At 48.4% G+C, this 11,572-nt stretch overlaps 1 protein-coding gene across 1 annotated transcript in view; it reads right to left on the reverse strand.

The window, feature by feature from the left end:
* Positions 1-11,572, reverse strand: part of ZZEF1 (zinc finger ZZ-type and EF-hand domain containing 1) — a 104,204-nt gene that overhangs the window by 67,201 nt on the left and 25,431 nt on the right. The window contains exons 7-11 of the mRNA XM_044921780.1: positions 9,194-9,310; positions 8,140-8,318; positions 6,596-6,694; positions 2,525-2,616; positions 2,033-2,181 (exon numbers count right to left, since the gene is read on the reverse strand). Coding sequence (XP_044777715.1) covers positions 2,033-2,181; positions 2,525-2,616; positions 6,596-6,694; positions 8,140-8,318; positions 9,194-9,310 — 636 coding nt within the window. The remainder of the gene's footprint in view (positions 1-2,032; positions 2,182-2,524; positions 2,617-6,595; positions 6,695-8,139; positions 8,319-9,193; positions 9,311-11,572) is intronic.

Raw genomic sequence — 11,572 nt, forward strand, 5'->3', positions numbered from 1 at the left:
GACTGAATGGCCATCTGTGGTCATTCAGTCTCACGGATGACCATTCTAGCAGCATCCGTGAAGACATGCTTTAATTTGTTCGTAGATTCTTTACTCAGTCCCTTCCGTGACCAGGTGTACACATCTCCAGAATGGCTGGGTACTGACACACGCCTGGACTGTCTTCAGTCTTACCTAGCCACTGGGAAGCTTATCGGAATGCCACCAGAGGACAACCAGCAGGCAGAGGGAGTCATTCTAGATCTGTGCTACTCGAAGTGTGGTCCGCAGGTGGGAACATCAGTCACCTGAGAGCTTCTCACAAGTCACAGTCTACACCCAGAACTACTGAATCAGAATCCACGCTGAACACAGTCCTCGGTGGCGTGGGTGCCGGTAAAGGGCGGCACGGTACCAGCTGACGGCTGAAGGCCTCCCCTGTCACCCGAGAGAGTGGCACAATCAGCAAGTCCCGGGCTCAGCTCGGTGAGTTTTAACTTGCTACTACGAATGTGGGAGGCAACGCTGCCCGAGGCTCACCAGTGACCTCGGGCTGAATCCGACAGGTCCACTCGCAGACTTTATCCAAATGACCCGGGGTAACATCTCATCCCGCTGCCCGCTCCCCACTTCCTTTAACATCACCCCCCTTGGCTTCATGATGACACACAAGGGACTTCCTGCTGCCTCACTGGCGGTTTCTCAGCCTCCTTTTTTCTCTGTGGCCCTTTAAATGCTGGTGCCTCTCAGCTGATCTATAGGGTCTCTCTTCTCTTCCCAGCCCACATACTCTTCCAGAAAAATCTCACTTTAATTATCCTTCAAACGTCTCTCCTATTGGTACCTTCAGTACCTCCTCCAGGTTCCAACGCATTCATCCACGGAGCTGCCAAGTAGCTCAAAGTCTTCCTAGACCTCAAATTCAATAGGACCAAAACTGAGCTCAGCAGCTTCCCACAGACTGTTTTCCCAAGTTAGTTTCTATCAGAGAAGGGCACTCCCAGTGTCCCCACCTGCCCCAGCCAAAATCCCAAGCCTCCGCAATGCCTACACCATCCTTCCTCCTCTGCTCTGCACTCAGTCACTGTCTGGTGGTCTCTCCGTCAGTGACCCCGTCTCCATCGCTGCCAGGGCTGCTTAGCCGAGGGGACCCAGGCCTCTGGCCGCCTCCTCCCTTTCCATCCTGCCTCCATGCTGGCTCTCCCCTGGCCACACAGCATGATCCAGAACAGTACTTGTAAAACACACATCTGGTCTCCTCGTTCTTCTCCCCGAAGTTCCTCAACACTATGCTGTCCCCCCACCCTGGCTTAAAGGATGCAGTCCAAGCCCTGAGCCAGAGACAGAAAGACCTTTAGTGACTGGGCCGCTTCCTGGCCCTCCAGCTCCATGTTCCCCACTCTCCACCTGGCAGTAACTTCTGCACTTGCAGGCCCCCGAGCCTGCCGTACTTCATCTACAAGTGCTTGCTCAAACCTGCTCTGCTCTTTGCTCAGGATCTCTCCTTCACCTGTACATCATCCTTAGCTCTTACCACAAACAACACTCCCTCCGGGGTCTTTCCTCCCAGAGCCCCCCACCCCTCCTGCCCACTGCTGACAAGACTGTGACAATGCTGGTCTGAGAGGACAGTAAGCACCACGGAGCAGGGACTGTGCCGACCTGTTCACTGTGTCTCTTCTGCGCCGAGCCATCAGGCCCAGTGCAGAGTGGGTGCTTAAAAATACCTCCAATGAAAGCATGATTAGGAGGAGGAAGGTTGGGGCATCGATAAACTTCCCAGTGGCTAGGTAAGACTGAAGACAGTCCAGGCGTGTGTCAGTACCCAGCCATTCTGGAGATGTGTACACCTGGTCACGGAAGGGACTGAGTAAAGAAATCTACGAACAAATTAAAACATGTCTTCACGGATGCTGCTAGAAAGCAATGAATGCTCATGGCCACTGAGGATGGGCTAGGGGAACCACTTCTATAAACACATGAAAGCATATTTTGCCAATAAGAAAATGCATTCAGCCTTATTAACTACAAAGATTTTTATTCCATTCCTTACCTGCTTTTTACAAATTGCCTGAATTCCTGAAGCTTCCATTTGTCATATTTTTCAAACCTTTTGAAGTGTTCTTCTGCATGGAATTTAGCCGAAGGTGAGTTATAGGCAAACACCAACCCACACTGGGCACCAATGCCACCACGTCGAACCTAAAAACAGAGATCTAGCTCAAGTACATGGAAGGTACAAAAGTCCTGTGGCTGTTGTTTTCCCAAGTAATACAGTTAAATTCAAAGAGCTTAAAGCAAATCAAACCAACAAAATGATATTTAGTCCTAGAAAAATAAAAACACTGCTTCCTAAGCAGCGATCCCTTGCATTCACACATCCCCAGACAACCATCTACTCATCTCTGTGTCCCTGCCCTCTGCTACAGGCCTGGCACAGAATGGTCACAACATGGGTGATGGAAACCAGTGACAGGCTCTGAAATGGAATCCCAGTTTTAAAAATAGCAGTAACGTTGCTTAAAGAAGGTAGTAAGAGAATTACCATAATTCTGATCTGTGTAACTTGGAATGCAGATTCAGTTCCTGTAGAAAAAATGGTACTTGCTCTGGTCTTCCCAGTCTCTGTAAGAAACCCTGCAAAAGGTAGACAGTGAAGTGAGGATAACCGACTCATTTGTCATAACCCTAAGAACTCACAGAGACCAACCAAACACACTGGATCCTTTGTGTGTGGCGGGGGGTAACTAGTCTATCTGGTATTTTCATAAAAATCAGAAAAAGATTTCCCCTCCGCACAGGTGTGAGCTCACTGCCAACCCCTAGGTAACAGACCGTGGCTAGGTGCAGACAGCACACTGTCTTCTCAACCACACCGGCAGCCCTGCTCTGAGGTAACAAGAAAGACAAATAAAGTTCATAAAGACTGTGACTTAAATTCAAACAGACAAAAGACCTGACAACCAATCGTCTCTCTGTGCCATTCCTAAAACCATGCCTGATGCTTGACTGGGCAGACAGAGGCACGCAGGCCTAGAAGACAGACGACAGAGGGATGACAGAACTTCCGGAAGACTCTGTCAAGAAAGACTGTGCAAGACTCTGAAATGGGCAGAAAAGATGGCTGGGTGTTTGTTCCGCTGAGCACACTCTGTGGGCTATCTCCACCTTTCGCTGTGAGCTATTTTACAACTCCGTAAACCGTAGAGTCAAGACGGTAATGCAGACGGTTCCTGCCCGCAGAAAATGCAGCTGATTATTATTTTTTTTTTTAAAGATTTTTATTTATTTTGACAGAGAGAGTACAAGCAGGGGGAGAGGCAGGCAGAGGGAGAGGGAGAACCTATGCGGGACTCGATCCAGGACCCTGAGATCACAACCTGAGCCAAAGGCAGACGCTTAACCATCTGAGCCACCCAGGCGCCCCAATGCAGCTGATTATTCTTCATGAATATTGACCAATTTTTGTATCTATCTGTGGATTCCTGTCGGCACTCTTACCGGTCTATGTGTATTTCATGCATTCTCTTTTGAACTGTTTATAACATCTTACTGGTCCCTCACCAATTAACGAGATAAATAAAAAGTGTAACTGTTCATTTTTCATTTGTATCAAAGTCATGGTTTACCTCTTTTGTTGTTGTAAATTCACAAAAAGGTCTGCTGCTAGACCCAAGGCCGCCTTTCTCTTTCAAACCTCTGTAAATGACAAAATTCACACACATGCCCCCATCAGCACCAAACAACCACTCATCCTGGAACCATGAACGGCCCTCAACCGTTCTGCCTGCTCAAGATTAAACCCGCTTCATGCTGCTGCTTTCATTATACTGAACTCAATAAACAAAACTGATGAAGTTGAATCTCCATAAAACAATATGCAAAATGTGTCACCAAAACCAAGAAAATTAAAACCAAAGGAACACTGACTAGTTACAGAGAGAAGCTACGGTAGGATCTAGTTCCATCAAACAGTAATTATGTCCTCAGTTTTAAGAAGCCACACGGTCAGGAATTCACACAACTCGGCTAACGGTAAGACTAATCTATCCAGCCCACTCTCAGGTGCGCTGAAGGTCTGCCCAGGTTAACTGACCACCAGCATTTGTCATTTGTCTCAAAGTAGCTAAAGCAATTAACCGAATCAAAAGAATCACTCTTTAAATGACATTGCTACCAAACACACATCTAAAGGTTTTTTCTAAAGGCCAAAATAAATATATAAACAAAGCCTAAAAGGTAAGTAAAACTTTGTTCTTCCCTTTCTCGGTAAAAAACAAAAAAGAGCTCATGTGATGCCCTAAAGCTCCCTCTGTCTTGATACTGCACCCCCCCCCCCAATTTATTCTCTTCAAATGACAGTAAAGAAAATAACCAATCACAGATTAAAGAACCCCTTCCGTGTATGGGCAGCACCCTGCATCCCTTTCAAACACCAGACAGGAAAGCTGGGCTCCTGAGGGTCAATGTGTGGGTCGCCTGGGCACTCACTGTGCAGCAAGAGGCACCTCTCCAGAAATGACACTTCCGGGCACCTGGGGAGCGTGAAGCACAACCGTGCAAAGAGCTATCCCCTCCCCCGCCCAAGGGAAGGAAAGCAATCCCTCCTCTAGACCCAACTGTTCTGGCCGTGAGCATTTCCCCTGCCCCACCCATCGCCTCAGGCTCATTTTTCAGTGGCGATGGCTGTGGAGGGAGTGACCAGGAGAAACCGAGTCTCCTCCCCAGGCCTACGCACGTCCCACCTGTGCGCCTGTAGGAAATACAACCAACATAACCCACAAACTACAACTACTTTACAAGATCCATCCACCCGAGGGAAGCGGAAGGCAGGGAGGGGAGATGGGCAGATGAGACACAGGGAGAGTAACAGTATTCGATTCTCATCGCTACAGAAAAATCTGCAGCTATGGACTTCCTTCTGGACTTTGAAGAGTGTTACAAATCCATATCCCATTTTTCAAGATGGTGAAAATACTCTGTATGGTATTATAACGAAAGATTCATGTCATTACACATTTGTTTAAACCCCCAGAACATACAGCATCAAGAGTGGACCCTAAAGGGGGCACCTGGGTGGTGCAGTCGGTTAAGCACCCAACCCTTGGTTTCGGCTCAGGTCGTGGTTGTGGGATCCAGCCCCATGTCAGGCTCTGCACTCAGCACGGAGTCTGCTTAAGACTCTCTTTCCCTCTCGCTCTGCCCCTCCCCCTCACGCACGTGCGCTCTCCTCTCTCTCTCTCTCTCTCGGACCCTAAGGTAAACTGTGGACTTTGGGCGATTATGAAGTGTTGCCGTACGCTCGTCCATGGTAAGAAAATGTCTCCCTCTGGACTGGTGCTCACAGTGGGGGAGGCTGCACGTGTGGGGGGAACGTGTTATACGGGAACTCTGTGCCTTCCTCCGATTTTGCTATAAACCTAAAACTGCTCTAAAAAGAAGTCTTAAAAAGAAAGAATAGATGGAGACATGATTTGAAATGGTGATACCAGTAAAAAATAAAATAAAAATAAAAAGCTAAAATAAAACAAAAGAGAAGCTCTTCAGTGGATGATGAGGATGAGAGTACGAATCCATCAACATGTTTTGGGAAGGGTCTGCCTTACATGCTCTGGAGACAGAAACCCTGACTCTCCAGAGCGTGAAGGAAGAATGCAGGGGCCTCTCGCAGAGTGGTCTTGCCTTTCCCGGGTGGGGGCTGGGGTTAGGGCACGTGACGGGGGAGTGCGCGGCCTGTGTGGCCCCTAGCGGCCCCTAGCGGGACAGGAGAGGGACGCGGTGAAGGAAACATGCCTGCAGAGACGGCGCTGCGCGGGGAGGACGGCAGCAAGAGCGTCCTGCGTAGGAGTCCATAGCACGCGAAGCCCACAGAGAGAGGAGACGCCTCGGGGAGAAGCACGAACACAGGAGACACGACAGAGAAGAGGGGACCACCGAGAACGTACGTGGTCTGCAATGCTGTGAGCAAGGCCAAGGAGAAAGCAAACCCAAAGCAGGAGGGCAATTCCTGCCAGCGTTTGATAACTACCCAAACGGTCCCCTTCCTGAGCCGAATCGGCGACGTTCTAAGCAGCGCAGTGAGCGCCAAGGGGGCACGTGCAGGAGACGAACCGGCTGGCCAACGAGATGGGAGGAAGAGACTCACAGACACCCCGTGCCGAGAGAAAGAGCATGGGAGAGCTCCTCAGCAGCTACCGGGTTAACAGCAGGCAAGCAGCGAGGTTCTTCCGGACACTCCGGATCCAGAGGGGTCACACTGAGAAATACCCTTCTCCTGAAATTATGTTTTCAGCAGTATCGTGCCTCAGATCTGCTGAGTTTCTTAATGCTTTAGGGTAACACAATGGAAAAATAATCTGAATTTAAAAATGGAAACTTTTTATATTCCAAAAGGAAGAGTCCCTGCTTTTCAAAACCGAGGGCTCTCGAGTACCCATAGCAGAGTACGAGGCTGCGATAAGGATGGCACGCAGATGGTTCAAGAACCACCGCCTCGTGCAGGCCGACCTGGTGTGCAGCCCGCGAGTTCCAAGCAGTCCAAGGCCCAAGCCTCACACCGGCGGAGAGTGCGCCACGGCCTTTCCACTCACCACACACGGACAGACCTACCACTCACCGTCTCTCGTCCACGGCTCCACGAGGAGGTTTTCAGGCCCTGATTTCTCCTCTTTCCCTTTGACATCACAGGCCTGAAGGGTCAACTGAAGAGGTTTACCTGATCGGAGAAAAGAGAGAGGATGAGAGCCTTAAGCTGGCACAAGGTAAAAAATAAAAACTAGCAGGCACGTCCGTGGAAATGGAAAGCAGGTGGCCAGGAGACTACTGACGGAAAACGCACCCGTTGAAAAGCTAAAACAGAAGCTGACGCCATTCTTCTACGCTTTCCTGAAGGAGACCAAGTACGGCTTTATGTCCCTACGTGATTCCAAGAAGAGGTCTCTAGAATAACCACTCCTCAGAAACAAAGCACATTATAAGATACAAGACAAACACCACAGATTCAACATGTTTGGGAGAGGAATTCCTAACATAGTGTTTTGGAGCCAGTAACTAATTTTATTACAATTGCATTTACATGTATAAATAATATCTTAGGGTCTAGGGTTGTGTTTCTTTAATACACCTACAGGCAAATTTTGAAAGTTTCAAGAAGTTTAAAAAGTACTGTTTGCTGTAACGACCTGAAAGCTTTTCCTTTTTCTTTCACGCTAATAATCTTTTAATGAATACCCATTAACGTATAACCAACCCGGAACTAGAACACTGCCAGTGACAAACATTCCCTCCTGCGTCCCTCCCCTATCCAGTGTTCCCTGCCCAAATAACTGCTCATCTGAATCCATAACTTTCCTGGAGAGTATTTCCCAAACGCTACGTATCCCTCCCATCCAGCCGTGCCCGCTATGGGCTCCCTACCCCACCAAAAAATGACCTTTTCAAATTTAAGAGGAAAACTGGATTTACGAGACATCAATTGTCGGACCTTAAAAATTACACATAAATTACTCAGTTGTATGACGGCAAAAGAACAAATAGCATGGCAGAAACAGCACAGTTTGCCCGTTTAACTGAAGAGGATGGGATCCAAGACCGTACTTTGTGGACAAAACGTTAGTGCCAGAGGCCGGGATGGCAGATGAGTTGTTCCTCAGGTACCAACTGAGAAGGGTTAGGAGGGCCCATCCCGAGTCAGCAGGAAAGCGCCAAGAGGGACGGTGGCCGGGCCCAGGGGGGGCAAGGCGGTGGTGGACACACAGCTCTCACAGGGACGCAGAGCGATGCGGTCTAAGACCAGGATGCTTTGTGCCTTGTCTGGGCCAGTTCCCTCCCTCCTCCAGATGGGAGGTACTCCAACTTCCCAACCCTCTTAGTCTACACAGAGAGACACATCTGTACCTCATCGAAGACGGCTGTGCTCAAATGACCACCAAGCCTAAGTGGTCTGGCCGGTAAACCCCGGGAGTACAGCCCAGGGGATACTCAGAGCCTCTTCCGATGCTGCCATCAACGGGCCCACATCCCCCTTCTCCCTGCCAGCCCCTGTAGGAGAGGATATGTTCATTCCGGAATCACGGGGTAGCTACCAACCGCCCAAGGAGGTAGGAAGATGCCAGGTTAATTACGGTGTTTTGGCTCGTCCACCGTGCCGTGCTCACTTACCGTATTTAAGGAGCAGGGTTTGCCTGACGGATGCCATGGAGGAGATGAGGGACGAGGCGTCGTACCGTGTGTCCAGGTGGTCAGTGATGGTACACAGAGAGCTCAGCACTTTGGCAACACTTCCTCTTGCCAGTGCAAAGGCCAGAAGAGTCAGCTCCACCTCTGGAGTCGAACAGCAGCTATAAACAAAGAGCAAAAAACTCGTCACTTCCTAAAAACATGAGAAAACCCAGGTATCCCCTAAACCCCACGTAACTGACCACCATCAGTAAAATCCACCTGTCATATGCTTTCTATATGTTGATCAGAAATACTTTCTCAAAATTCTCAAGATAACCTAAAGAAAACCTAAGTCAACCCAGAGGACGAGGACATTAAATCCTCCCCTCTGTGCCCTTAATCTGTAACTATTAAATAATACTAACAATATCAATTTTAACAAGTCAAACTTTATAAACCAAACAATAAACAAACAAACCACAAATAAAGAAGCCGCTGCAATAAACCTCTGCTAAGAATGATCAGCAGCCAGAGGTTCAAGGGCTCATTCCTCCAAGCACTAACAACCTACTTTAGATGTCCTCCGAACACCTTACACTGAAACTTCTAAAACTCCCGATGTCTCTGGACCCGGTTTGTGCTCCGACCCAGTAGCGCCCTCAGGGCTGGGCGGACACAGAACAGCAAGCACTAAGTCTGTCAAGATACTAAAAGGGGCCTCACCCAGGCCCACAGACCAGTGGCTTATTTGCTGGCGGGTGCCGGGGAGGCCGTGGGCTGGGGCTCCAAGTAAGCTGAGAGCTTCCGCACTGGGGACTCTAAGACACCTGTTCTGGCTGCGTCAGAGGACCCCCACCCCCTGAGGTCAGGTGGTGTCGCTACATAATAGAGCTTAGAGGGCTGAACTATGATTTTACTTTCTCTTCAGCCACTGAAAATGAGCCATTTTTAGTGCTGATCTTTAAAAGATTAAAAATTTTTTTTAAAAAAAGACTTAACAAGCATATAGACCCTCTACCCCCTACAAGCCCCATCTCATCAACCTTGACTTTACCTAGTTATCCTTATGAGGAAGCTGTCCACTTCTTCTAGAACGTTGGGAGACAGGAAAGTCGAGAAATCCGTAGATCCTGGTGAGAGGGAAAGCGGAGGCATGTGCTGCAGTGCCTTCCTGCAAGTGGGAGATGGAAAATCAGAACAAATCCAGGCAAAGCATTAATTTAATAATATTCAATGAACACCAAACTGTTAGACGCCTGTTGGGATTAATCCCTCATAAACAAAGTGTTCCCACAGAGAGCCCGGCACACAACATCGAACCAGCTTTTTTCCCCAGGAGTCACGGTGCCAAGTAACTTCATGGAGTTTCCTTCTTTTTTATTTATTCTTTCTTTTAAGAGTCCCATTTCCTTCCAAGGACACTTATTCCAGTCTTTGGGACCAAGTTTTCATTTCACACAGGGTGGGCAGAAGACATACATACTCTACAGAAAAAACTCTGGAGTTCTTAGAAAATGTGACCCCAGAGGCAGAGCAGTCTGTGGCCCAGTAAGCAGTTCATGTTACACATTCCATCTTGAGATCTACGGCATCTAAAGACACGCCACGAATTTTCTTTCCTCCTAGGCATGAGCACCTGTCACAGTTTCTATTCTTGCCCCGTGTTTCTTGGCCTTTCTACCTTAATGCCTGCTTCAATGTTTGTCTTCTCTCGTCTCCTCTTACGTTTATCTTTCTGAATCCCCCAAAAGTTTTACCTCCTCCAGACTCGTAGTCATCAGACAGACTGATGCAAAAAAAAATGACTGGGTCCTACTCCACGCCAGCAACTGCGCTGGGTGAGCGAGTGTAGCGCGAACAATGTGAAGGTATGCAAAAAGTAACTCAAAATTCTACAACTGACAGTCATTTCAAGGGAACCGTAATGAGAATCCCTCCAACAGTATTATTCCTATTTCAAAACGGAGATAATACAGCAAGGCTAATGTTGTGTCGGCGTCCCTCTGCTCTCATTCTTCTCCCCACTCTACAAGGGGCTGCACAGGATGGCAGCCACAGGAACGGCAGCTGGTCAATGAGGCCAAACGCACACGAGCGTGCAGTGATTTACCAAATTTATTTCTACTGATACAACACTTTTGTTTCATGATATTCTTTTTATTGTCCCTCACTGATTTTTTTCAAAAAAAAATGACAGTAGTTTTAGATCACTGATATTTAAACATTAGGAGTGAAAACATAATTGCAGATTAACAATTACAACTGTTTAGAAATATAAACTTTAAATATATCCATTCCTCAACAACTTGGCATATCTTTACAAGAATAAGGTAGAAAGCTCTTCTTCTTCCCCTTCCTGCGAATTCAGTCCATAAAGCAGGGCTGCACAAGGCAGACACTCATGTGTGTTTGGGTGGGAGGGTAGGGCACCCTGGGGGCCCATAACGGGGTGCTGAAGTGGGTACTGAGCAGAGTGCGAAAGGTATCTGCACAAAGGGACGGCCTGGCAGGGAATGTGAGCACCAAGGAGGGCGGCCCAGTGCACAGCGAGGGAACCCAAGGGGAACGAGCAGGGCCCATGCACAGGGACGGTCACAGCAACAGCCCTGCAGAAGGTGCTAGAGCAGGAGTCGGGGAGGAGGGTGTCCAGGCAAGGGCAGGGGAGACGGGAGACGGGTTATACGGAGTAGGACTAAGTAAATAAGTAAATACAGTGGGGAGGAAGGACAGCAGTTTTCTTGTTAACCCAAGAAGGGAGGTGCAAACACAGAGAGAGGAAACCAGAGTGTACACTGGAGTGCTGGATTAGAAGTGGGGGTGTCGCTGCAGACTCTAGAGTTCTCAGCACTACAGATGCAGAAATGACTACGGGTGTGAGTGTGTGTAAGGTGTACACACACACACGTGTACTGTTTATGCACAAACGTGTATTTCCTAGTGGGGCCCGCCGACAGGGCCTGAGAGAAGCAATGAGCTCGTCTGTTTAGTCTCCACTAAAAGGGATGATGACCCCTCAGAAACAATGGCTGATTCCAGGACTGAGGCAGGGAGCAATCGAAACAGGCCTGGAATAGTTTGCTGTTCTAGAAAGTAAGGAAGTGTTTCAAGTTGCTGAGGACACGTCAAAAGGACACATGAACCACACCAAGGGGGTTCCCATTGGCCAAATCTGGGCCAATCTACACCTCCACACTGTGATGTTATAAGCCAGCAACTAACACAGGAAACGTGAGTCCATACCAATATAAAGTTTGAGGGAGGATGGGACATTTACAGTCTCAAAGCACCCCTCACAAAATACTTACTAATTACCAACACAAAAAAGCCCTTTACAATGGAAAAATTTGGCAGACGCCCCTTCCTTCGAGGGATCAGAGTTAACGTGAGCGAGACTAGTAAGTGGACACTAAAGTTGTGTGACACCTGATAGGAC

Source organism: Neomonachus schauinslandi, chromosome 15 (genome assembly GCF_002201575.2).
Source record: "Neomonachus schauinslandi chromosome 15, ASM220157v2, whole genome shotgun sequence".
Lineage (NCBI taxonomy): Eukaryota > Metazoa > Chordata > Mammalia > Carnivora > Phocidae > Neomonachus > Neomonachus schauinslandi.